General features: G+C 37.1%; 1 protein-coding gene across 1 annotated transcript; it reads right to left on the bottom strand.

Annotated features, from left to right (window-relative positions):
- Positions 1-346: 346 nt before the first annotated feature.
- Positions 347-25,035, bottom strand: LOC127839255 (N-acetylneuraminate lyase-like). The gene is made up of 10 exons (XM_052367536.1): positions 24,673-25,035; positions 24,510-24,580; positions 18,245-18,329; positions 8,969-9,023; positions 8,084-8,159; positions 6,454-6,546; positions 4,498-4,643; positions 4,094-4,219; positions 3,599-3,638; positions 347-2,401 (listed from the first exon to the last, which is right to left on the bottom strand). Exons 1-10 carry the CDS (start codon positions 24,717-24,719, stop codon positions 2,229-2,231), a joined length of 912 nt encoding a protein of 303 aa, XP_052223496.1. The 5' UTR covers positions 24,720-25,035; the 3' UTR covers positions 347-2,228.
- Positions 25,036-26,431: the final 1,396 nt, after the last annotated feature.

The raw sequence follows: 26,431 nt of genomic DNA, 5'->3' as shown, positions 1-26,431 counted from the left end.
AATAATTCAGAGTTCTGAGTAATTATTTGTGTGCATTGCGTTATGTTTAAATTCAGGAGTAGGTCTAAACGCAGCGACAGAACGCGCGTGACGTATGATAGTTTTCTATCACAATTATGTTAAACAACTGGCCACAAGTTTTGATTTAATTATAAAGAACAGAATAGAACAAAACATTTATTTCACCTACATATAAAAAATATACAATAAGGGCAATATTACAAAGCAAGATTATTTAGTAAATGATAAACTTCCGGTAATGTTTACAAAACATATTTCTTTATTTATTTTAATTGATTAATAGATCGATCGATTGATTGATAGATTGATCGATTGATTGGGTGGATGGATGGATGGATGGATGGATGGATGGATGGATGGATGGATGGATGGATGGATGGATGGATGGATGGATGGATGGATGGATGGATGGATGGATGGATGGATGGATGGATGGATGGATGGATGGATGGATGGATGGATGGATGGATGGATGGATGGATGGATGGATGGATGGATGGATGGATGGATGGATGGTGTGAGCAGAAGGTTACGGGTCTCTCGGAGAGCTCTGAACATCTTAAGTTTTTATTCAACCCAGGAAACTGACTCGAGAGTATCTGTTAAAGACCCGGGCTTTCGAAGCCATCTAGCAAAAATAATAAATAAACAAATCCTAACTACAACAATCAACTATTGTGTAAACATTACACCTTATGGCCATCGAACTGTTTTCATTTACTCTTTGAAATCAACCAAACAAAGTTAAGACGATTTACGGTATTAAAGACGTTACAAAGCTGGATAGCATGCGGAATATTTATTCATTTTTTAAATACAAATGAGCCTCGCTCTGGGAAAACTGGGCCAAAACATTTGCGTAAGTTGTCATCCGATATCCCTCTGCAGTCCGCTTGTACGGTACATATGTTCCAAGGAAATCTCTTCTTAACGAAAAAACAAACCAGTCTAGGCGGAAACTTCCATCCCTGGTTGGCCTTTGCGGTCTGCGCATGCGTATCTCGGACGCCACTTTACGCATATTCATGCATTAAGCCCAGTTTTCCCAGGACGAGGGTTATATGAATAGCAATAACTAAATTGAGGTAGCAATAACTGAATGAAAAGAAGTTTTTAGTTAGATATGCCATCATCTTCTATGCATTATTTTTAATGAAGGGATTCACTGCAACTAAAACACGAGAACGCATAATACGTTCACCACATACTGAACACGAATATAGCATTGAGCTTACAGCAACAACATCACAGAAGTTATAGTCAATACTGTTGAGTGTTGCTTTAAAAAAAAATGGATAGAGGTATAAAACAACTGGCACAAACCGAAGAATATCCAAGCATGTGTTGTATGTTTTTTTAAATATATAAAGCATTTCGGTAACAGCAGCAAATATCAGAACGAATATCAAATAACTCATGGGTTTAATTTTAAAACAAAAAATTGCCTTTATGTAACAAAAACTGACACAATGTGAGAGAATGAATATTTAAATAACTCGACGTCTTGTTATCGCAATCAAGTCATCCCAACCCAAAGATATAACAGATGTGATGTGGCGTAATGTTGCTTATCTTATTATTATTACAGTAAAAAAAACGTTTTCCTAAAAATTCCTGCAAATTGTGTATGACAAATAAGCCAACCAACAACTATTTGTACCATTTGCACTTATACTAAACCATTAGTAAGTATATTGAAAATGGTGAAAATAATTATATTATTATATAATACTACACCACAAGGTGTGCAATTACACTCAATTTCATACAAATATTTAACCGTGCTTTGTGAAAAGGGGTTTAATGCATGTGCTTTTAGTGTCGTACACATGTACACACTCCGGACATGGCATGGGGCGGCGGCCGGTTAAAGAAGTGCCGCGCTTCTCACCCATGCGACCAGGCTTCAATCCCGTACCCGGAAGCATGAGGGTTTGGTTGGTGGTCAACATGATAGTCAGGTGGGGTATCGCTTTCCCCAAACAACACAAGACCACACAAACATTAAAAATATATTTCAGTACAAAACAAATGACTGGAAATTATAGCTATAATTAAACATTGGTCCCAACTTGTGTGAGTCGAATAGTTAATTAGGTAGGAGTACTGGGACACACTTCAAGTCCTCACAGAATGCAGCCTCAGGCGCGGAAGGACCCATAAACATTAAAATACACACGACCCCGATACACACGGCACCGGGGCGGCTACGAGTTGCAGTCGCTGGACATATCGCCTCTCAGGAAGCCGCCCTCCTCGAGATCCGCCCGCAGCTTTTCCTTGGTCGCCTCCGTCAACGTGTGCAGCGGCAGACGGGTGCCGCCCATCGGGATCCCGGACATGAGCTCGAACGTCGCCTTGGCAACAGCGATACCGCCCCCTACATGACAGGAACAACAACAACCGCAACTTAATTCTAGAACTTTGAGGCAAACATAAGTATTATTACCGTCGCATCGCTTGTTCTGGGAAAATAAGTTAAGGATTTATGAATGATTGGACATGGAAAAGTATCGTGTATCATAACATGACGATGTCATATTTGGAGTTTCAAGATTAATGCTTGACAAAAAATTGAAGTTGTACTTTCTTATATTTCCGCATAGGTTGTGATCGACAAACCGACCAATATGTGACTCCACAATAAAAAGCCAAGTAGACTTCCTATGCGGGGATATACTTAGTACTGCGGAAGAAACGATAACGTTTTATCACACCAGTTTCATTGGTGAATGACTAGTTTTCAGTAATTGTCATTAGCTGAGATAGCATAAGGACAATATTGGCATACATGTCTCCTACACATCTTTGCCAAAGGTTAAAGCCCCCGAATGGAAGACAACGACATAAGAATTGCACATGTTTTGTCCTTGCGGATATTACATTGATTGGAAACGTATTCATGTTCACGTGTATACAGAAAGTATACGATAAATTATTACCTAAACGGTATTATATAACCGGTTTCAACACGTTTATAAGAGACTAGTTCTAGCAAAACGGGCCGTAATGCATATGCGTAGTGTCGTCCCAGATAAGCATATGCAGGGACGACACTTACAGCTTGTATGGTATTTTGCGTTTAAAGGACGTCTTTTCTTACAGAAATTAAAAAAAGGCATAAAATGTCGTCCCTAATTTACCTGTGCAGACTACATCAATTAATCTGGACCAAAATAAATCAGAGACGACACTTTATCCACATGCGAGGCTTATGTGTATTTTGGTCCGTAAGAAACGATTTCTATTAACTATATTTAAAATGATTTGATGACTGTGGCTTTAAGTTTCAATTAAGGCACGTAAAGCCTCAGACACCTGGAGAAACAAACACCATACAGCTACGTTCTGAGCTCCTGTAGGATGCAGTCCGCACAGGTTTATCAAGGACGAAACCGTCCGCTATTATAGAATTGTTCGCTGAAAGAAAGTCTCTTCAAAACGAAAATTAAGTGTAGGCGGAAATTGTCGTCCCTGATAAGCCTGTTATTTCCAAACGGGCTACTCTTGGACGACTGTTTACGCACATGCATTAAGCCCCGTCTTCCCAAAAAGCACCCGTCAGACAGCTACGTACCGTGCTCCTGTTGAATGTTCCGCAGTCGAAGGGCTGTCTCCTGAAACACGAGCGAACTTAACATCAGCAGACAGACTGACGGAAAGAATAGTACCTCGTCTCAACATTCGAAAGACGTACGGGCGGGCGGGCGGTTAGTCTGGTCGGCCGGCGGGCGGGCGGGCGGGCGGCCGGTGTGGAAGATCGGGCGAGGGTCGGGCGGGGGTCGGGCGGGAGTCGGGTGGGCGTCGGGTGTTAGGGCGGGAGGAATACAGTCAGAACAGGAGCTACTTTGTCTAATTAAGACCACGAAACCGTGTGTGACTTTGTAGCAGAGATCGTAGCAAATGAAAAGCCTGAACGAATGCCGCATATGTCATAAGACGAATGTTCGCAAGACGCAGGCCATATACTATGAAAACATCAAGCGTCTCAATTTCATGTGAATGACATCAGAGGCAGAATACTATACCGTTATGCGTATTAAATCAACGTAGTGTGTTATTCGTTATTTACCTGACATTTTTGGGCCTCCTTGGTGTTGCCATTTAAAAAGTTCGTCTTTATCAAGTGTAAGAGGGTTCCCATTACGGGCACGGAAATGACGTCATCGAGTCCCAGGGAGAGCGCCGGAAGGTACATCTGTAAAAAGGGGCCAGAGATACGACAATGAACGTCAAATTAATAATTTACACTGGAATATTTTACAGTTTTTTTTACAGATAATTAGAGCTGGGTCTAGTGAAAGGTCCGATTCCCATAGCCGAAGTTTGGTTGGGTGTTTTTAAAACAGAACCGGTCTCAAAATTACAGCGAATACATAAAATAATAATGTTCGATTTATCTTTGTTAAGAAGCAAATTAACAACGATTGTTAGAAGCTTTAAGGTTCCTGAACGAGTACTTGAACGCATACATACGGCATCCGTTCCGTAGAAGATCTTGTATTTCCGGCGGCACGCTAGGGCGCAGTTAAGCGCGGAGTTTAGGTCCGCCGTGGTATGTTTCACACCATACAGCGTGGGAACCCGGTGTTTGGCTAAACGCAGGAAAAGCGGGATATTCACTGGAACAGCGCATAAAACATTGCGAGCGGAATATTCATTGAGCGCATACAACTATGCTAGCGGGATATTCACTGGAACAGCGCATACAACTATGCTAGCGGGATATTCACTGGAACAGCGCATACAACTATGCTAGCAGGATATTCACTGGAACAGTGCATACAACTATGCTAGCAGGATATTCACTGGAACAGCGCATACAACTATTCTAGCGAGATATTCACTGGAACAGCGCATAAAACTATGCCAGCGGGATATTCACTGGAACAGCGTATATAACTATGCTAGCGGGATATTCACTGGAACAGCGCATATTACTATTTTAGCGGGATATTCACTGGAACAGCGCATACAACTATTCTAGCGGGATATTCACTGGAACAGCGCATAAAACTATGCTAGCGGGATATTCACTGGAACAGCGCATACAACTATGCTAGCGGGATCTTCACTGGAACAGCGCATACAACTTTTCTAGCGGGATATTCACTGGAACAGCGCATACAACTATACTAGCTGGATATTCACTGGAACAGCGCATACAACTATTCTAGCGGGATATTCACTGGAACAGCGCATACAACTATGCTAGCGGGATATTCAATGGAACAGCGGATACAACTATGCTAGCCGGATATTTTTTGAAACAGATCATACAACTATACTAGCCGGATATTCACTTGAACAGCGCATGCAACTATGTTAGCGGGATATTCACTGGATCAGCGCATACAACTATGCTAGCGGGATATTCACTGGAACAGCGGATAAAACTATGCTAGCGGGTTATTTTTTGAAACAGCGCATACAACTATTCTAGCGGGATATTTACTGGAAGAGCGCATACAACTTTGCTAGCGGGATATTCACTGGAACAGCGGATAAAACTATGCTAGCGGGATATTCTTTGAAACAGCGAATACAACCATACTAGCGGGATATTCACTGGAACAGCCCATACAACTATTCTAGTGGGATATTCTTTAAAACAGCCAATACAACATATAGCGGGATATTCACTGGAACAGCGCATACAACTATGCTAGCGGGATATTCACTGGAACAGCGGATAAAACTATGCTAGCGGAATATTCTTTGAAACAGCGCATAAAACTATGCTAGCGGAATATTCACTGGAACAGCGCATACAACTATGCTAGCGGGATATTCACTGGAACAGCGCATAAAACTATGCTAGCAGGATATTCACTGGAACAGCGCATAAAACTGTGCTAGCGTGGTATTTACTAGAACAGCGCATACAACTATGCTAGCGGGATATTCACTCGAACAGCGCATGAAACTGTGCTAGCGGGATATTCACTGGAACAGCGCATTAAACTATCCTAGCGGGATATTCACTGAAACAGCGGATAAAACTATGCTACATGTAGCGGGATATTCTTTGAAACAGCGCATACCACTATGCTAGCGGGATATTTTTTGAAACAGCGCATACAACTATGCTAACGGGATATTCACTAATACATCGCATAAAACTTTGCAATTATATTCACTTGAAGAGCATATAAAACTGTGTAAGCGGGATAGTAACTGAGACAGCGCATAAAAATATGTCCGCGGAATTTTCACTGGAACAACGCATAAAAATGAAAAATTATATTCTAAATGCAGTTAGTTTACGTCAAGTTCTTCTATCCTTCTATCGCAACATTAACAACATGCAGTACTTTTCAGTCTTTAACTACTTTCGTTGTTGATGACGTTGTTATCTGGACGAGAGCTTACGGTGTATGACGAGAGCTAACGGTGTAATTCGAGAGATTACGGTGTGTTACGAGAACTGACGGTGTAATCCGGTGGTGACGTCATATTCGTAGTAAAGGAACGGTGTGTTCGGTGCGGCGTTGGTGACCCCGATCACGTACTCCACCAGCTGTTCTGTAAGATATAATTGAGCCGCATTAAGCGAAAACTGGGCTTAATGCGTGTGTGTAAATTTTCGTCCCAGATTAACCTGAACAGTCCACACAGGCTAACCAATGACGACATTTTCCGCTTTTACAGAGTTTTTCGATAAAAGTAAGTTTCCTCTAAACGAAAATCCAGTCTAGGCCGAAAGTGTCGTCCCTGATTAGCCTGAGCGGACTGGCTATTAAGGGATGACACTTAACGCATATGCATAAAGTCATGTTTACCAAATACGAGGCTCAATTTAAAACATAAAATATGTGATGTACATATCCAATAATGTACATTATTGTTCGGATTTTTTTTTAATTTAGTATAATTGTCATGTAATAGGTTTTCAGTTTTCACACACCATAATCATTTAAAAGTACAACAATATTATGAGCAGATCATTATACATGAGAAAAGTACAGTCAGTGTCTGGCGGACGTCGTGAATGCAAACCAATGAGCATGATGACGACATCACATATGCTTGTGAACGTCAGCACAGCGAATCAAGATTTACGTTGACGTCAAAACAGGATCTTGAGGGGCTAGCTCAAAAGCACAGCAGATCAAGTAAAAAAAGCGACGTCATCAGAGCAAGCTGCGCTGACATCAAGCAAAGCAAGGGAAATCATCTTGTAACACCGATAGAAACATGAGCTGTCAGAGGACAGCGCGCTCGAGTATTCGAGTGCTTGACAGTATAACGAAAGCCATCATTGAGAGGGGTGGTATAATGTGGGTGTGTGATCATTTAATAGATGACCTTTCAAAAGTAAGAAAAAAAAATTGGAGGGGGGGTTGGGGGAGGGTTCTGGGGGGGGCGTGGGATATGGTTTGAGTGGAGTGCATTGTGGTATGTTAGGTAAGTGTTGTTTTGTCAAACTTTAACATAGATTTATAAATAATATGCATATTCTAAGTATAAAAGAGGCCATAATTATGTCAAAATGCTTGATACAGTTGTCTGCTCTTGTTTATAGGTTGGGGTCATGTTGGTAAACAAGTATGCAAAATATGAAAGCAATATGTCAAGGGACACAGGAAATATTTGGGGTAGTACGCAAACTTTAACATAGATTTATCAATAATATGCATATTCTAAGTATAAAAGGGGCAATAATTCTGTCAAAATGCTTGATACAGTTGTCTGCTCTTGTTTATAGGCTGGGGTCATGATGGTAAACAAGTAGGCAAAATATGAAAGCAATATGTCAAAGGACAATAGCAAATATTTGGGGTAGTACGCAAACTTTAACATTTGTACGCAAACGGACACGACAACGCCGACGCCGGGGTGTGTAGGATAGCCCCACTATATATATTTCATATATAATAGTCGAGCTAAAAACAAGCGAGTTATGGAGAAGTTACCACGACAGAATTGTTGTTATAGTGCCCCACTTGCGATCGGGGGATAATGAGTTTGATTCCCTGAATATTTTACAAATAAACAACATGCGCTTGTTCTTAGCAGAATATTATAGGTATTGTAGTTAAACCAACTAAAAGCTTGGTACCTTCATTTGCGGGTTTGTAGTAGGTAGGCGGGAGGGCGGCTATGGCGTCCACTCCTATACGTTCGGCGTGCCGGGCCTGCAATACAGTACGAGTTTCGTTTTAGGAAAGCTTGGCTTAATGCATGTGCGTGAAGTTTCATCCCAGATTAGCAGTTCTGGGAAAACTGGGCTCAGTGCATGTGCGTCAAGTTTCGTCCCAGATAAGCCTGTGCAGTTCGCACAGGGAAGGCACTTTCCGTTGTAATGGAATTTTTCAGTTACACGGTTGCAGGTAGCCTTCTAAACACAAATGCAGTCTAAGCGAAAAGTGTAGTACCTGATTAGTCTGTGTGGACTGCACATGCAGCTTATCTGTGTAAAAACTGGACGCATATGCCTTAAGCCCAGTTTTCCCAAAACGAGGCTAATGTAATAATGCTCTGGGATTTGACCTGAAAGGAAACATACGGCCTTAGGCATACATGTACATCAAAACAGTACTCAGCTTTACTCATGGTTTAATATATTGCTGCTTTTCGGTAGATTTTAAAAAGAAATGCATATTTAAAAAGAAATGCATATATAAAAAATACATATTACCGGGGATTAACCATTGGTTTTTAGGAGTCGTGGACTTGATCTCAAACTTTTACTTAACATGTCATTGTAAATACGTTTCACATGATTTTATAATAGCATTCGGTCGTGTTTTTTTTTCAAAATCAACGTAACAGCAGAGTGTCTATGCCTGGTTGAATGCTTTTTTTATTCACGTTGCATTACTTATTGAATATGTGCGGTCCATGAAATACTTCACGACTATTAGATAGTGATATCTTGTCGCGCGCAAAACTAGAATACATGGAAATCTAGCCGTGAGCACGTGACTTCCGGAGGGATACGAACCAGCTCCTGTGTATCCTTCAGGTTTCCGGTCCCAATGTGGGCTACGAGCTGAAGTCTGCAACAAACAAGCGCTTTCTATAAACGCCTTTATTTTTAAAAGCATCATTTGCCAATAAGTGGCTAATTTAAAACTTCTAAATTGCGCGTGACGTCACTCGGCCGCTTAATGATTAAGGAATAATTAAACTCCAGAAACATTTGAGAGAAATTCCGGTTATATCTCGCTAGTCTGTATTTAAGACAAATTGCAAATTACAATACAAGACAAAACACACAGTACATTAACCCATTTATGCCTAGCGTCTAGAAAAAAGGACTTGGCAAACAGCGTAGACCCAGATGAGACGCCGCATGATGTGGCGTCTCATCAGGGTGTGCGCTGTTTGCTTAAAACAATTTCTGTAAGAAATATTCTAAATATAGAAATAAATATACTAGACATTCCTAATTTTGGAAATAAATTGATCCAATTTAGAAGGATGGGAGAGTCCTCTAGGCATACATGGGTTAAGGGTGTGAACTCCGTGTAAACTCATGCCTTAACGTGCCATACAGCCAGTTTTACGAATGTACCACACAGGTCACAAAAAATATGTACATGCATCCGGAAACGACAACTCAAACCGCTCTCGAAGTCAGTCGTAGTAAACATTTCAAGTACATGCTGGCCATTTACATTTAACTTTTAAGATTCCTTTTAAGCCGTAACTTAAAGATTTCTATAAGATCTTTGGTAGGACAGACCCATGTATCTTCCGAATTCCTTAAATTTGTAAGTTAAGTGTTTCGTTAGATAGTTTATAAGTCGAGCGCCTAAACCTTCCCAACTCATTATTGTAGAAAGTTAGGTTTTTTATCAAACGGCCCTTAAACGAACAACTCGAGTAAAAATCACAACTTTAACTTGTTGTCGTAAGTGCTTAGGTCGGGCAGGCACCTGAACCTACAATAATGGTTTAAATATGTGTACTTACATAATTAACAAGGTACATATATGAGACGCGTTCTGAGAAAACTGGGCTTAATGCATGTGCGTAAAGTGCAGTCCGCACAGGCTAATCAGGGACGACACTTTCCGCTTTTATGGTATTTTAAGTTTCAAGGAAATCCCTCCTTACCGAAAATCAAATTTAGGCGGAAAGTGTCGTCCCTGATTAGCCTGTGCGGACTACACAGGCTAATCTGGGACGACACTTAACGCACATGCATTAAGCCCAGTTTTCTCAGAACACTGCACATATATATATATACTGACAATGAGATAAAGCTTTGATTATTTTTGGAAAACTTGTTAGGGTCTTCTATAACATAAACCGAAAACTATCGAGGTCAATATGTATTTGTATTTAAATTACTTTGATTAAAAAAAGTACGGAACACGACTGATTCCAATAGGTAACCACTTTCCGCCCCGACTGATTCCAATAGGTAACCACTTTCCGCCCAGACTGGACTTCCGTTAAGAAGAGGCTTCCTTTAAGCTACTTATTCGGTAAAAGCGAACGTATCGTCCGCAAGACAACGATGTCGTAACTCATATGAAAATAATAAACAAAAAACTTGAAAAGCTAGATAGTTCAATGAACAGTGTTAATAAACGGCTGGACAATGTCATATTCAAAGGTGACGGAACCCTTCATAAAACAATCAAAGATTTATTTGCAGAAATGAAAGACGATCTATTGAAATATGTAGTTAAGAATATTGAAGTCCTAGAAGGTAGACTCTTTGAAAAAGAGCAAGAGATTGATAAGCTTAAAACGCAGTCACAAGTATTAGAAACAGATATCAAAAACCAGAAAGAAATGAACGAGAACCTTCTTAAAGAATTGAAGCAAATAGACATGAACAGGCAAAAGTATGAAAACGAAAGCGAACAGTACTCACGTTCAAATAACATCAAAATAAAAGGAATCGCGGATACCAACCTACGAGAAACAGCAAGACAATCAGCTGAATTGGTAATATCCGTCCTGCGCGCTCACAACGTGTGCCAAATAACCATGGCGGACATCAACATAGCGCACCGACTCAAGGACAACAAGAACAGAGACATAATAGTGTCGTTGATTAGCAGGCAAACAAAATTCGACATCATAGCGAATAGGAAACAGCTAAAAGGGACAGACATCTTTATCAATGAAGACATGACCAAACTTAACTTACATGTCCTTATGTGCGTGAAAAAGAAGATGCCAGACGAAATAAACAGTGCTTGGTTCATGAATGGTAAAATCTTTTACAAAAACCATATGGACAAAATTCAAACTGTGAAATTTGAAGACTATGAACATTGGACGAACCTGCCATGGCCAAACAACACACCGAAGAGAAAGTAATGTACGCACCACACTTGGGCGCTTTTCTTTGTTAACAAGTATAGTGTAGTGTATGTTCGATATAGATTAACGCTTCACTGACCACAGTGATTCGCTGAACAAAGTGTGACAATATAAAATCTACTGTGTCACGAAAAAGATTAACGCTTCACTGACCACATTATTCCGCTGACTGAACGAAGTGTGATTTAATTAAGACTACTGTGTCACATTAGGCATCATTAATATTAAGAACGCTTTATTTTAAAGATAGTTTGACTTAACAAATACAGTTCAAGCATAATATTTACTCGTGTAGTATTTTTGTAAAATATATACAACTCACCGCGATTTATATATGTTTTAAACCACCGAGAACAAGCAATTAATATGCATCTTGTTGTTTGCTACATTGGTACAAATGTTTGTCTGTCACTGTCAGCCTTTGTCATTCTTGTTGCAGGTGTATGTCGAACATAAATTATTAGCGACCATGTGTGTATGCTTGCAGGCGAATAGGATTATATGTGCATGCGTTTTTTTTTGTATCTTTGCACACATCGATTTGTTTAATTTTGTTTTATATAAATAAAACACAACTTTTTTCTAGGCAGGTGTGCGTTTTTTGTTTGTGTTTTTAATCAAATTAAGTAAAACAACACTTTGATGGTATTAATAAATATATTAATGTATTTAATAGATTGCGTCCACACTTTTTGATAAATATATCATCTTTGTTGGAGGTGTATGTCGAACATAGATGTAATTAGCGACCATACACCATGTGTATGTTAGCGGGAGAGTAGGATTATGTATGCATGCGTTTTTGTGTGGCCTTGCACAAATGGATTTGTTAAATTCTGTTTTATATTAAGACACAATTCATCTTAGACCCGTAGATCTCTTATTTATTTATTTTTATAAATAGTCACCATTTAAACTGGCATATATGCACTGTCATATTTTTGTCAATTGTATTGACTTAAATAATAAACTCAATAACGCATCTTTTATAAACAAATAAATTACGCTGATAAACAAATTGTAATGTTAAGACAACAAATATTCTTTACATAATATATACAATGACATGATCGGTACTTTTTTGCAACAAATAACTATCAGACTTTTTTCTCCCTACTGTGAAGGACAATCATATGGAGCCTAACTCTTTACAACTATCATTAATTCTTTAATCACACAGGCATATTAAAATCTAGTGAAAATGTTGATACATAGCTTATATATAGATTAGTTTGTGTAGTGAATATTTACATACAGAAAAACAGAAAATCATAGGCATTTTAAAATCAAGTGAAAATGTAGATACATAGCTTATACATAGCTTAGTTTTTTTAAGTGTATATTTACATACAGAAAAACTGAAAATCACAAGAATTGCATGTATATATGTGTGTATGTACGTGTGTATATGTGTAGGTGTATATATATTTGTTAATATATATGAATACCTTGAACAATATCTCCTTTTTCGGTTTTCAAAGGAGGCATTTGATAAAGGTACTGACATCTTGTTAGAATCTCTCTCTACGATATCTCTTCCCAGGGTGAAGAGAAATCAAGTAGAGCAGACTTTTCCACCATTATTTTGTACTAAAACTTTCATTATCCGAAGTTAATATTACCAAAAATTGATAACGAAATAATGAAGTTTTTCTTTTGTGGTTGTTTCCGGATAGTTGTATATAAGCAACAAAGAATACTTAAATAATATATATATATATATATATATATATATATATATATATATATATATATATATATATATATATATATATATATATGTATATATAATTGCACATTGGATAATTTAATTTATATATAACCACTGATTCATGACATCATATGTAAGCGTTGTGTTGTTGTTTTATTTTACAAATTTCTGCTCTCGTCTTAGATACTTTAGCAGTACATTGGAAAAAGATATCATTACTTTGTTTAAAAACCAATACCAGTACCGTATGTTTTATTCTTTTTTGTTTTTTGTTTTTTGCATCTCTGTGTATCAATTGTTTGTTGTTGTTTGTTTTTTTAGTTGATTTTGTCCCTTTATATTTTTTTATTTGCATTTATTCCACTATATATGTCATGATGAAATGTTTACTATATTTGTACATACACATCACTTTTGCATCGAATACCAAATCATGGAAAAATTCCATTGACCTATATCTTATAACAGAAATCAACTGGACATTTTAAAATAGAAACTAACTGGACAAGCACACACAAATTATCAGTAACATCATCCTCCACCTTTTTTAAATGATTAAATTATGCACTTTGAATGTAAAAGGGCTAAACAATAAAGATAAACGTATAAAAATCTTCAAATGGTTAGACGAAAAAAAATATAGCATATGCTTATTACAAGAAAGTCACTTGACACACACTTTAGCACAAACCTTAAAAGATGAATGGGACGGAGACATCTATCTCAGTGGACAACACACAAATAAACAAGGCATTGCCTTTCTGATAAAAAATAATATTGGGATGACAGTCGATAACTTTAATGAAATAATAGTTGGCAGACAAGCAAGTATAGATATCAAAATACACGAAACACAATTAACATTAATCAACGTTTACGGCCCTAACATAGATGATTCCTCTTTTTATGAAACATTACAATCCTTCATAATTAATAACCAAGATAAAAACATTATAGTCGGTGGTGATTTCAATACTGTTCTTAACCCATTATTAGATAAAAAGAAGGGAAACCTTTATACTCATCCTAAAAATAGAAACTTTTTGAATAACATAATTGATAATAACAATATGTTAGACATCTGGCGTACAATAAATCCAAACGAAAGCAAATTCACCTGGCACTCAAACACAAAACCTACAATGTTTTGTAGATTAGACTACTTTTTAATATCTGAGTCACTTTGCAACATAATTGACACATGTAGCATAAAACCAGGATTTATGACTGATCACTCTCTAGTCGAACTTAAACTACACAAAATACAACCTGAGAGAGGCCCAGGATACTTTAAAATTAATAACAGCATCTAAATTAGATACACAATATCAAGCGCAAATAAAACAAGAAATATTCAATACAGTTCAAGATAATTAAGATGCAAACCCAAACACCTTATGGGAAGTAATTAAAGGAAATATACGTTACACAACAATCAGATACTCATCATTTAAACAAAAAGAAACACACAAACTTGAAGCTGAAACCATCAAAATCATTGAAACACTTGAAAAACAAATGCACGAAAAAACAAACGATACAACCGACATTGAAAATGAAATAACATCAAAAAAACAAGTATTAGAAGGAATTTATCATACACATCTCAATGGAGTAATACTACGAGCACGTGCTCAGCATGTTGAACACAATGAAAAAAATACAAAATACTTCGCAAACATTGAAAAACGTAGAAGTGAACAAAAAACGGTACACAAATTAGTAGTCAACGGCGAAGATATAACAAACAGAACTAAAATACTAGAAGAACAACGTCTATTTTTCGAAACCCTCTATAAACGAAAACATGTTGAAAATAACACCCTTTTTAAAAATACACATCATGCTTTAAATCAAGAGGAAAAACTATTGTGTGATGGATTACTCAATGAATATGAATGTGGATTAGCACTAAAAGAAATGCAAAACAACAAAAGTCCAGGATCTGATGGCATTACAATCGAGTTTTATAAAATATTCTGGAATGATATCAAAATATATTTAATTAATTCTCTAAACTATTCATTTAACAACGAAAACTTAACAATGCTTCAAAAACAAGGTATAATATCACTCATTCCAAAACCTGGAAAAAACCTAGAATCCTTATCAAACTGGCGCCCGATTAGTTTACTAAACAATGATTATAAAATTGCAACTAAAAGTATATCAAACAGAATTTAAAAAGTATTACCATCAGTCATTTCAAGCTCTCAATCTGGTTTTATTAAAGGACGATACATTGGTGAAAATGTACGTCTGATACAAGAATGCATAAATTACTTCAACCAACCAAACAATGCTGGCCTCATCTTCTTTGCAGACTTTGAAAAGGCTTTCGATTCACTAAACCATTCGTTCATGTTCTCTTGCTTAGAAAATATGAATTTCGGTGAAAGTCTAATTAAATGGGTAAAACTATTTTATACCGATATTAACAGTATAATAATTAACAATGGCTTCTTCTCAAACAGTTTTAACATCGAACGAGGGGTACGACAAGGATGTCCCCTCTCATCCTCACTATTTATTATATGCATCGAGTATCTATCACACTATATCCAATCAAATGAACATGTAAATGGAATATCGCTAGAACCTGACGAAGAAATTAAACAGTCCCTATTTGCTGACGACGCAACTTATTTTTTAAATGACAGTATTGACTCATTCAATAATCTTATAGAATCACTTACTCTTTTTGGAATGGCATCGGGTCTTAAACTTAACAAAAGTAAATGCACTGTGCTACGAGTAGGTAAATTAAAACAAAGTAATATTCAACTTAAAAAAGAAATGAAATTCCACTGGACATCAGATGAAGCAACAACGTTAGGAATAACCTTTACAAACAATGAAAATGAAACCATTCTAAAAAACTTACTGCCTAAATTTCAAAAATTTAAAAATTGTTTAAAATCATGGCAGCATCGTAAACTTACACTAATCGGAAAAAACACAGTGTTGAAAACGTTTGCACTCCCTAAATTAATTTATACACTAGCAGTTCTCCCAAACCCACCAAATGATATTATTAAAGATATACAATCAGAAATATTTAATTTCATATGGGACGGTAAACCTGATAAAATTAAGCGAACTCAGTTAATTCAATCTGTAGAAAATGGAGGTATCCAATTAACGGACATCGACTCATTCTTGAATGCAATCAAATGCAGCTGGGTGAAAAGATATCTAGATAATACCAATACAAGTAAATGGAAATTATTCTACCAGGAAATCCTAAAAAAATATGGTGACTCCTTACTTTTTGAATGTAACATCAGCAATACCATTTTGCATGAAATTGCAAACGAAAACATATTTCTGTCTCATGTTTTATTTGCATGGACAAATGTTACTCATAATCTAGAAACCCAAATCACCAGTAAAACTATTTTATGGAACAATAAAGACATAACTTCAAACAATAAGACCTTTTTCTATGAACATTGGTTTGAAAAAAACATTAAATATGTCGACCAATTGTACGATTACAGAATAAAAGACTTCTACTCTTTTGAGAATATATGTTATATATACGGATACCTTCGGGCAATTTCCTAATGTATTACACATTAATTAAAAGCATACCCATAAATATTAAATCTACAATTAATACAAATAACACACCATGTACTCAAACATCATTCACGGAAAACATACTTGCAAAACAAAACAAAACAAACAAAATATTTTACAAACTACAAATTAAACACCCTGCAGAAAACTCCAAGATTCAAAATAAATGGCAAAGCCTTCTTCGAGAACAAGAATTTAATTGGAAACAAGGGACAAAATTGTCACAAAACCAGGTTTTCATTGTGAAAAAAAAATCTGATAAAGGGAGAAAACTCAAACTGAACTTTTGAAATGACCAAAAAAAATTAACCCCCTTTGTAAGTTTTTTTTTTTTTTAATCTATTTTTAGTCGTGGCGACCTTGACATTGGAGATATTGACGTGATTCTTTCGTGGGACACACCGTCCCATGATGGTGAACAAATGTGCCAAATGATTTTAAAATCTCACAATGAATGACATAGTTATGGCCAGGACAAGCTCATTTATGGCCATTTTTGACCTTTGAACTCAAAGTGTGACCTTGACCTTGGAGATATCGACGTAATTATTTCGCGCGACACACCGTCCAATGATGGTGAACAAATGTGCCAAATGATTTTAAAATCTGACGATGAACGACATAGTTATGGCTCGGACAAGCTCATTTATGGCCATTTTTGACCTTTGAACTCAAAGTGTGACCTTGACCTTGGAGATATCGACGTAATTATTTCGCGCGACACACCGTCCAATGATGGTGAACAAATGTGCCAAATGATTTTAAAATCTGACAATGAACGACATAGTTATGGCCCGGACAAGCTTATTCCGCCAGCCCGCCAGCCCGCCAGCCAGCCAGCCAGCCCGCCAGCCAGCCCGCCCGCATTCGCCAATCTAATAACCAGTTTTTTCCTTCGGAAAACCTGGTTAACAAATAGTTATCATGCCATATAAAACAACTATTGATAGCACACTGAGAAATTTTCAATATAAATATGTCCATAGAATCATAGCTACAAATAAATACCTTTTTAAGTGCAACCTATCCAACACAAATTTATGTGATATATGCAGCGAACACATTGAAACAATAGAACACCTTTTATGGGAGTGCAAACATATTCAAATTCTATGGAACCAGTTAACAACATTTCTAGAGAACCAACAATTAAAATTAAAACTGTCTCTCTTAAATATCAGTTTCGGTGTGAATCATTTTAAAATACCAGAAATAAATAACACTGTGAACCACATTATCATATTAATGAAATATTTTATATTTAGCTTCAAATACAAAAAACAAATACCTACTTTCAACTGTTTTATAAACTATTTAAAACTAAAGATCCAAATTGAAAAAGAAATAGCCCTCAACAACGATAAAATTCATATTTTTGAACAAAAATGGAAAAGCATAAACTTTCATAACCCAGTCCAGTTGTCTTCTACCTAACTCTGGTAATAACAGCATACACCACATGCAACCAAAGCAAAAGAAAACAGTATATCCTAGCATATCATGTATAATATGTGTTTGACATTACTGTTGTATTATACCACATTTGTTCTTGCTTATGCACATATTTACATTGTATGTTTTATATTGAATAATAAAAAAAATCATCGCAACATCATTTGTGCCACGGGCACCTGTATTTACCCTTCCGCGTGACGCATCCACTCCTCGAGGCTCTGTTTCCGCTCCTCCAGCGACAGACTGAGGCCCTCTCCCAACGTTCCGTTCACTGTAACACCCCCAACAGTTTTCAGAGCAGATATGTAAGAGCGTCGTTTTGTGAAAACTAAACTGCATGCATGTGCGTTAACATTTCGTCCCAGATTAGCCTGTGCAGTCCGCACAGGTTCATTTGGGACGACACTTCCGCCTTAACTGTATTTTCGCAAAGAAAATACTTCCTTCAAACGAAAAAAATCCACACAAATAGCGGAAGATGTCGTCCCTGGTTAGCCTGTGCGAACTGCACAGGCTAATCTTGGACGACACTTTATGCACATGCATTAAGCCCGATTTGCATAGATTCATTACATTCCGTATTTTATACATATCGATGCATTTAAAGGGGCCTTTTCATAGATTTTGGCATATTTTGAAGTTTGTCATTAAATTCTATATATTGATAAATGTAAACATTGGATCTTAAAAGCTCCAGTAAAAAATCAAGAATAAAATTTAAAAAAGGAAAAAAAAGTAGCCGGTACCAGGGCTCGAACCAGTGACCCCCGGAGTCCTGGAGTAAGTCTGAAGTAAAAACGCATTAGCCCTCTCGAAATAGCCGCCGGGTATACACAGTTTAAGTATTTGGGAACATGTGTGTTTTCGATGAAAAAGGTCACGTCCATTGTTCCACAATCTTTCAGCAATAGGCATATAGTGCGTTTCATACCTTGTGTATATATAATACCTATACGAGGGTTATTTTTTCAAACTATGAATTTTTGTCAATATTCGTTGTTGAAAAGTCAAACCATACACAATAGGTGTACATTTAACAATCTGGAAGCCCTGGGGGTAAGTTCGGGGGGGAGGGGGGGAGGGTCCCGGGGGGGGAGCAAATTTATGATACTGCTGCCTGTGATAAAGACATGTAAGATAGAAGTGGAAGTGCATATCATTTAAACATTTTTGTTATAAACATCGGATTAAAGTTGTCAACTTAATTGTTATAAAAATTGGATTAACGATGACATTAAGGTAAGCGTGTCGGAAACCTGTGTTTTCCCGGTTCGAATGTTTACACGTTAGTTTACATAAACTGTATTCATACGAGTCCTAAATAAACTATGGCGTACCGTTTTAGTTATTGTTTTGTCAGTTTTGTTAAAGTAAAAAATACATTTGTTAACTGTTTTCGTTAGTTGTTGTATATAATAAAAGGAATATTACGCTAGTCAATTGTTCCAAGAGTTTGTATCACTCTCGTGGCTTGTGCTATACTTCATCACACAAGCCACTCGAGTGATACAAACTCTTGGAACAATTGACTAGCGTAATATTCCGTATTTACAACACTAAAATAAACTACATGGATTTACAATATGATATGACTATCAAAAGAAATAAACCAACAAAGTATCAAAGTTAATGGCCAGTTAACGTAGTTCAACTGTAACTGTTAGATGTAGTGGTGGAGCACTATTGAGTGTCACGACCTGAACCTAGGTCCAGCCGTCAATGACCAGAACCGGAGCTGAGTACCGGTGATAGTGTTCTGCGACGTAGCAAACTTCGAGCTGTATCAAGCCCGAAAGTAGAGTGCAAATAACCCGAGCTGTATCAAGCCCGGAAGTAGACTGTAGATACCCGAGCAGACTATGCCCGGAACAAGACTGTAGTTTCCCGAGCTGTATCGAGCCCTGAATTAGTCTGTAGATACCCGAGCAGACGATTCCCGGAAGTAGAACGTTGTCAAACGCCGAGCAGACGTTGCCCGGAAGTAGAACGTACTGGTAACGTTTACGTGACCGGCCGTATACCGGTGCAAACGGTTCCCCGTATTCCGCCTTATAACGAGGTGTCGTCGGTAATGTCAACGAGTATGACGCCCTGTAGACTTGCGGATGCTCAAGTAGCACTGGCGTAGCGCTAACGGTGCGTTGACGACCTGTCGTCTACCATGCCAAACGACTACCCACATTGAAACGGCTAAAATAAATGACATAAATACTTTGTCATTAACGACTGTCTTACAGTCATACCATATAAATATAGTACAATGTCATACAATGTATCACAAACTTGTTTACTTCCATAAATGCACAAGTGTCTTATCAAATACTGCTACTCGCTTGAATGCATATATTAAATGCACGATGTGCCAAAAAAATGTACACATAATACTCAATTTACCAACTAACATCTAATAAAATATGATACTCCACCGTTAATGTGTAATAATGAATTAAATCAAACTCTAAATGGTTTGTTAAATCAATTGATGCTTAAAGCGTATACACACAATAAATAACATTAAGACAAATAAATTCATTATTACCATGCGTCGCGTATCTAGGATTATGTACACAAGCAAACAACTATACAGATAATGCAAGTTTCCGCTTTTGACAACTATTTAAAAAAAATTAAACACAACTTCGGCGTTTACTTGTAAAAATGCAAACAACAATCTTCTTTATTCCTATCAGAATAAATGGTTATATTTAAAATAAACATCGGCGTTTTCTTGTAAAAATGCAAACAATAATCTACTTTATTCCCGTAAGAATAAATTGCAATATTAAAATAAAACAACAATTTATTTCACCTAGCAAAAACAAGTATCAAAAATGTAATTGAAAATAAAATAACTTACCCAAATGCCGTATGTTATGGACACTTACGTCCCAGCTAGTGCTCTAGTCTGTAAGGTGTAACTGTCCGTGTATGTCAAATAGTCTGTCGATTTATACGTGTAACCGCCCAGCAGCGTTTACCGAAAAATCGAGGAACATTCTCTCCATGAACTCAAACTGAACAACTTTTCTTCAACTGACCAATAAAATTAGACATAAATCGATCATGTACACATCACCCGATATCGTACGACTAAAAGCGTAATTTATTGATGCCCGTAAGTCTAACTTTACAGAAAAACATGACAATTTACAAAAATATGAAGATCGAAGTTTTTAAAACTTAACGTATTTAAACGTGTTTTGGCTTAAAATTTATCTTCTACCACACTGAATAATGTGGTTAACTAAAACTTGCTTAAAACCCCTATTATAACCATCAAACTGAAAAATCTGAAAACTTACCTAACTAGACAAATGTAAAGTTCTATACAAATGAGGCCGGATAATTAACATAAAATAACATAGAAATGGGTTAAATCGTAACACCGTGATCACTATTATTGAATTCACTCACAAACTTCACTTTCACTAAACAAATAATTAAGAACTCACTTTCATTGAATTATTAACTTAATTCTAATGTAAGACACTTAAAGAAAGCAAACAGTTTAAATCCATTTCTTCGGCCTTGATTAATCACTTATAACTTGCATTAATCACAACACACTAAGTCACTTTAATTAAAAGACTAGCTGAGATTTGTCATTTAATAAATTCACTATGTTCACTCATCACTTATTAAAAACACTTAACTTGTTGTTGCATAGATTTACTAAGTCCTGTTCTTTATTAAATCACTAACTCAATATTTTCACTAAGAGAACAAAAATACTAAGCCATTTGCCTTAGTTATCACTTAGTTAATAATCGCACTTAGTTAAAAGAACTAAACTAACTCCACTAACTTAACATTCCCAGTAAGTGAAACACAGTAAATCACTAATTCAATATTTTCATTTAGAGAATAAGACTATCGGCAAGTCACTTTTACTAAGTGAAATTTCAACTTAGCACATTAAATTCATCTCCATGATAAAACTAACAGTTGCTACACTAAACAGGTCTGGCAGGTTAGTAATTCACTAACCCCAATCGTTCAATTAGTGGACTGACTGTTTCAACTTAGTGCCAGGGGGTCTAACATTACTCTTTCACTTGTATACCCAGATGTTTCGGGTGATTAGTTCTTATGGGAAAGGCCAACAATTTGCCAGTCCCCTGATTCTGAGGTGTAGCTGGCATATATTGCTAGTAACCTAGGTAAACATCCAATCAAATGAGAGCACTGCTATTTTAAGTATCCAGGTAAAGATAAGCACTGGTCAGAAGAGATGCAGTACTGACCACTGATGTAAACTAGCTGCAACCACACTTGCAGAGAGTGTAAAGCATTTATTTCATTTCTTAAGAATTATCATGCAATTAAAATATACTTGATCGATTATTAATGAATTTATAAGTTATTAACTATCATTAATGAATTTAAAAGTTATTAAAAATTGTAATTTAAAGAATCATTATTGTAAGAATAAAAACAAAGTGAACAATTACAAGGCAGGCGTTACAATACATATAAAGAAACCTGCCCCACCCCCTGGCGGCCATGGATTTCCACTGATCACGACCATTTTCAGACTCGTCAGACATCCACGTAACTAATGTTTTGACAAAATTTCATGCTGATTAGGCAAACATGAGACTTCTAGAGTGTTCACAAGCTTTTGTACTATATAAATATTAGGAAAAAGATCCCCCTGGCGACCATGTTTTTTTACCGATCCAAACTATTTTCGAATTCAACTGTCATATCCAGGAAACAAATGTTCTGACCACATTTCATAAAGATTGGGCAAATTGTAGACTGTTCACATGTTTTCACTATATACATATAGAGAAAAGTGCCCCACCCCCTGGCGGCCATGGTTTTCCACCAATCATGACCATTTTCGAACTCTCCGAGATATCTATACAAATCGATGTTTAGAAAAATAAATTATGATAATTAGGCAAAAAATGTGACTTCTAGAGTGTTCACAAGCTTTTTTAACTGTATAAAGATAAGGAAAATGACCCCCCCCCTAGCGGCCATGTTTTTTTTACCGATCTCAACCATTTTCAAACTCAACCGTAATATCCGGAAAACACATGTTCTGATTAAATTTCATGAAGATTGGACCAAAGATTGGACCAAAAATGTGATTTCTAGAGTGTTCACATGTTTTCACTATATAAATATAGAGAAAACTTCCCCGCCCCCTGGCGGCCATAATTTTTCACCGATCTGGACCATTTTCAAACTCGTCCGAGATATCAATGAAACCAATGTTTTGACCAAGTTTCATGATGATTGGGCAAACATTGTGACTTCTAGAGTGTTCACAAGGTTTCTCTATAGCCATATAATAAATATTGCCCCGCCCCCTGGCGGTCATGTTTTTCAACGGACCGGGACCATTTTTGAACTCAACCAACATATCACTAAGACAAACATTTTGACAAAGATACGTGAAGATTGGGCATCAAATGTTACTTCTACAGTGTTTACAAGGTTTTTCTTTTTTTTGACCTAGTGACCTAGTTTTTAACCCAGTTTCGAACTAAATCGATATATCAATGGGACAAATATTCTGACCAAGTTTCATGAAGATCAGACAATAAATGTGGCCTCTAGAGTGTTCACAAGGCAAAATGTTGACGCCGCACGACGGACGACGAACAAACGGCGATCACAACAGCTAACCATGAGCACGTTGTTCTCAGGTGAGCTAAAAAGGCAGAGACTTTAATGCCTCGCTTTTGCATAAATCGTGAAATAGTATGTTACATTGTAGCAACGCGACAGTTAGCGTCCGTTCCAACGTTTATCGTTATGATAGGCATTTGCGTCGTTGCTACATACATCATTAACACAGTGAAGATTTCATGTGATGTCAACAATGATATCGTTGTTGCTTGTTTAAGCATGTTTTAGCATGTGATTCATTTTAAACACCGTAAACACTTAAAACTTCGTGTCTCCCTCAGTGGTGTACATGTGGTTTTATCTTATCATATTCAATTGAAGGCGGTCTTTGAGAACACCGGGCTTAATGCATGTGTTTAAAGTATATCCCCAGGTTAGTCTGCATCAGGGACGATACTTTCCGCTTAGATAGAATAAGTGTAAACGCGGATAGTTTCATTTCTGATTAGCCTGTGTGGACAGGCTCATTTTCGACGATACTTCACATGCAAAGCCCGGTTCTTATATGTGAATGATGTCTTTTAATTAAAGGGGGTTTAGTGCATGTGCCTAAAGTGTCGTCACAGATAAGCATGTGCAGACCGCACAGGCTAAGGGACGACATTGTCCGCATAAACTTGATTTTTGCTAAGAAGAGACTTTCTGTAAACGAAAAAAATCCAAAAAACCGGAATGCGTCGTCCCCAATTTTCCGCACAATTTATGGGACGACAATTTACGCACATGCATTAAACCCCTTTTTCACAGAGCAGGGCCATATTATCACAAATACACTCAGCTGTCATGGTCTTTATCAAGATGGACTTACCAAACAATCCATTGAAGCGGGATTTCTTCAAATAGTCAACGGAGCAGCTGATTTTGTCATAATCAACATCTCTGAAATTAGAGAGCATCGATGTTATGCACTGTAGTAATCTGCAAAAAATATAATGCACTAAAACTTTATAATCGTTGGATCATACATTTACTTTCCTTGATGAGAATCCTCTTGTATATAGGCGGTTTTTCGGTCCATATATTTATCAAATAATATTGTTCACTTCTGTGAACAAATATAACATGTGTGAGTATTAAAGTTTATAAGCGCTCCCGTTCGTAAACATGCAGTGGGGTCCAGTGTTACGGTGCTTTTCTAACGTTTGCTTGAAGATGATATCCGAAATATGTTTTTCTTCGCTTGCGAAAGGAAAGATCTCCACGTGAACAAGTACAAATCTTCACGTGCCCAAGTGAAAATCTTAACGTGCAAATCTTCACGTATCCCGTGAACTTATGGCCTGTAAGAGACCTTAACAGCCTTAAATTAATTGCTTCGCAAGTGCGCACGTGATGTCACCTCCAGGCCAACGTATACTCTCCTTATCTTTGGAAACTTACACAATGGGAAAATAGTATCCAAAGCGCGTGATAGTGTTTTGGCTATTAATATTGTATTTCCTTTGCTAAATTCGTATTTATGCATGCGTAAAACAATAACCACAAAATTGCATAATTTTTTGCACTCAGTGAATATGACCAACTGGTTATAATAGAGGAAGATAAGCGTGTTACATTTAAATGAGCCTCGCTCTGGGAAAATGGGGTTTATTCCATTTGCGTAAATTATCGTTGCAGATAAGCATATGCTGTCCGCACAAGGTTATTAGACACACTATCCGCTAGAATGGCATTGTTCGTTTCAAGGAAGTCTCTTCTTACCGAAAACGAGTTAGATCCCTGATCCGCACAGGCTTAACTGGGACGACATTTTACACACATGCATAACGCCCAGTTTTCCCAGAATTAGTTTTAGAGACGCGTTCTGTGAAAACTGGGCATAATGCATGCGCGTTAAGTGTCGTTCCAGATAAGAATGTGCAGTCCGCATAGGCTAATCAGGGACGACACTTTCCGCCTTAATTGGATTTTTGCTAAGAAGAGACTTCACTTAAACGAAAAATGTCATAAAAGCAGAAAGTGTTGTCCCTGATTAGCCTGTGCGGATTGCACAGGCTAATCTGGGACGACACTTTACGCACATGCATTATTCCCATTTTTCTCAGAACACGAATTAAAAACACATGCAAGCCAACCTGTTTTTATTGAACGGCGTACACGGGGCTGCATATATACCTCCAAGTCCAGGATTCGCCGTCTGTAACAGTGAGACATTACGTTGTACGCTATTGGTTTTAAACTGTACACAGACATTACAAGCGACAGATTAGTTCGATTATACTTGTGTGTAAATTGCAGGTGTGCATCCAACCCATGCCAATTTATTTTGCGTTCCCGCATACTTTAACAATATACAATTTCGAATGTTCCACTTTTTAAAATATGACCAACTAGAGTCACATTCCGACAACCACATTGCTTTTCTTGTACTATACGAAAGTAGCCCCAATTGTTTTTAATAAAACCACTACTTTGCTTTAAAAATATAATTGTACGTTGGAAACCCTCGGATAAAACAAATTGAATGACTCGCTGTAAATTGCATGATATAGACTTTAAAGAGAACAATAAGACCATTAAATCCCCACGCGGTGCTTGCTACGCCATCATTGATCTATATTCGGTGTATTCGATTCTTAAACTTGTTTGTTTGCTTTGATATTTCAATAAAGGTATCTTTCAAAGCCATTTAGAATTTCATTGTGCTTATGTTTAGCAAAATCGACATATATGGGCAAAAGCACTACAAACGACTTAATTTGCACATTATTTGTCCAAATTATCGGTATC

Source organism: Dreissena polymorpha, chromosome 7 (genome assembly GCF_020536995.1).
Source record: "Dreissena polymorpha isolate Duluth1 chromosome 7, UMN_Dpol_1.0, whole genome shotgun sequence".
In the NCBI taxonomy this organism is placed as follows: domain Eukaryota; kingdom Metazoa; phylum Mollusca; class Bivalvia; order Myida; family Dreissenidae; genus Dreissena; species Dreissena polymorpha.
This window is presented reverse-complemented; position numbering and strand designations above follow the sequence as displayed.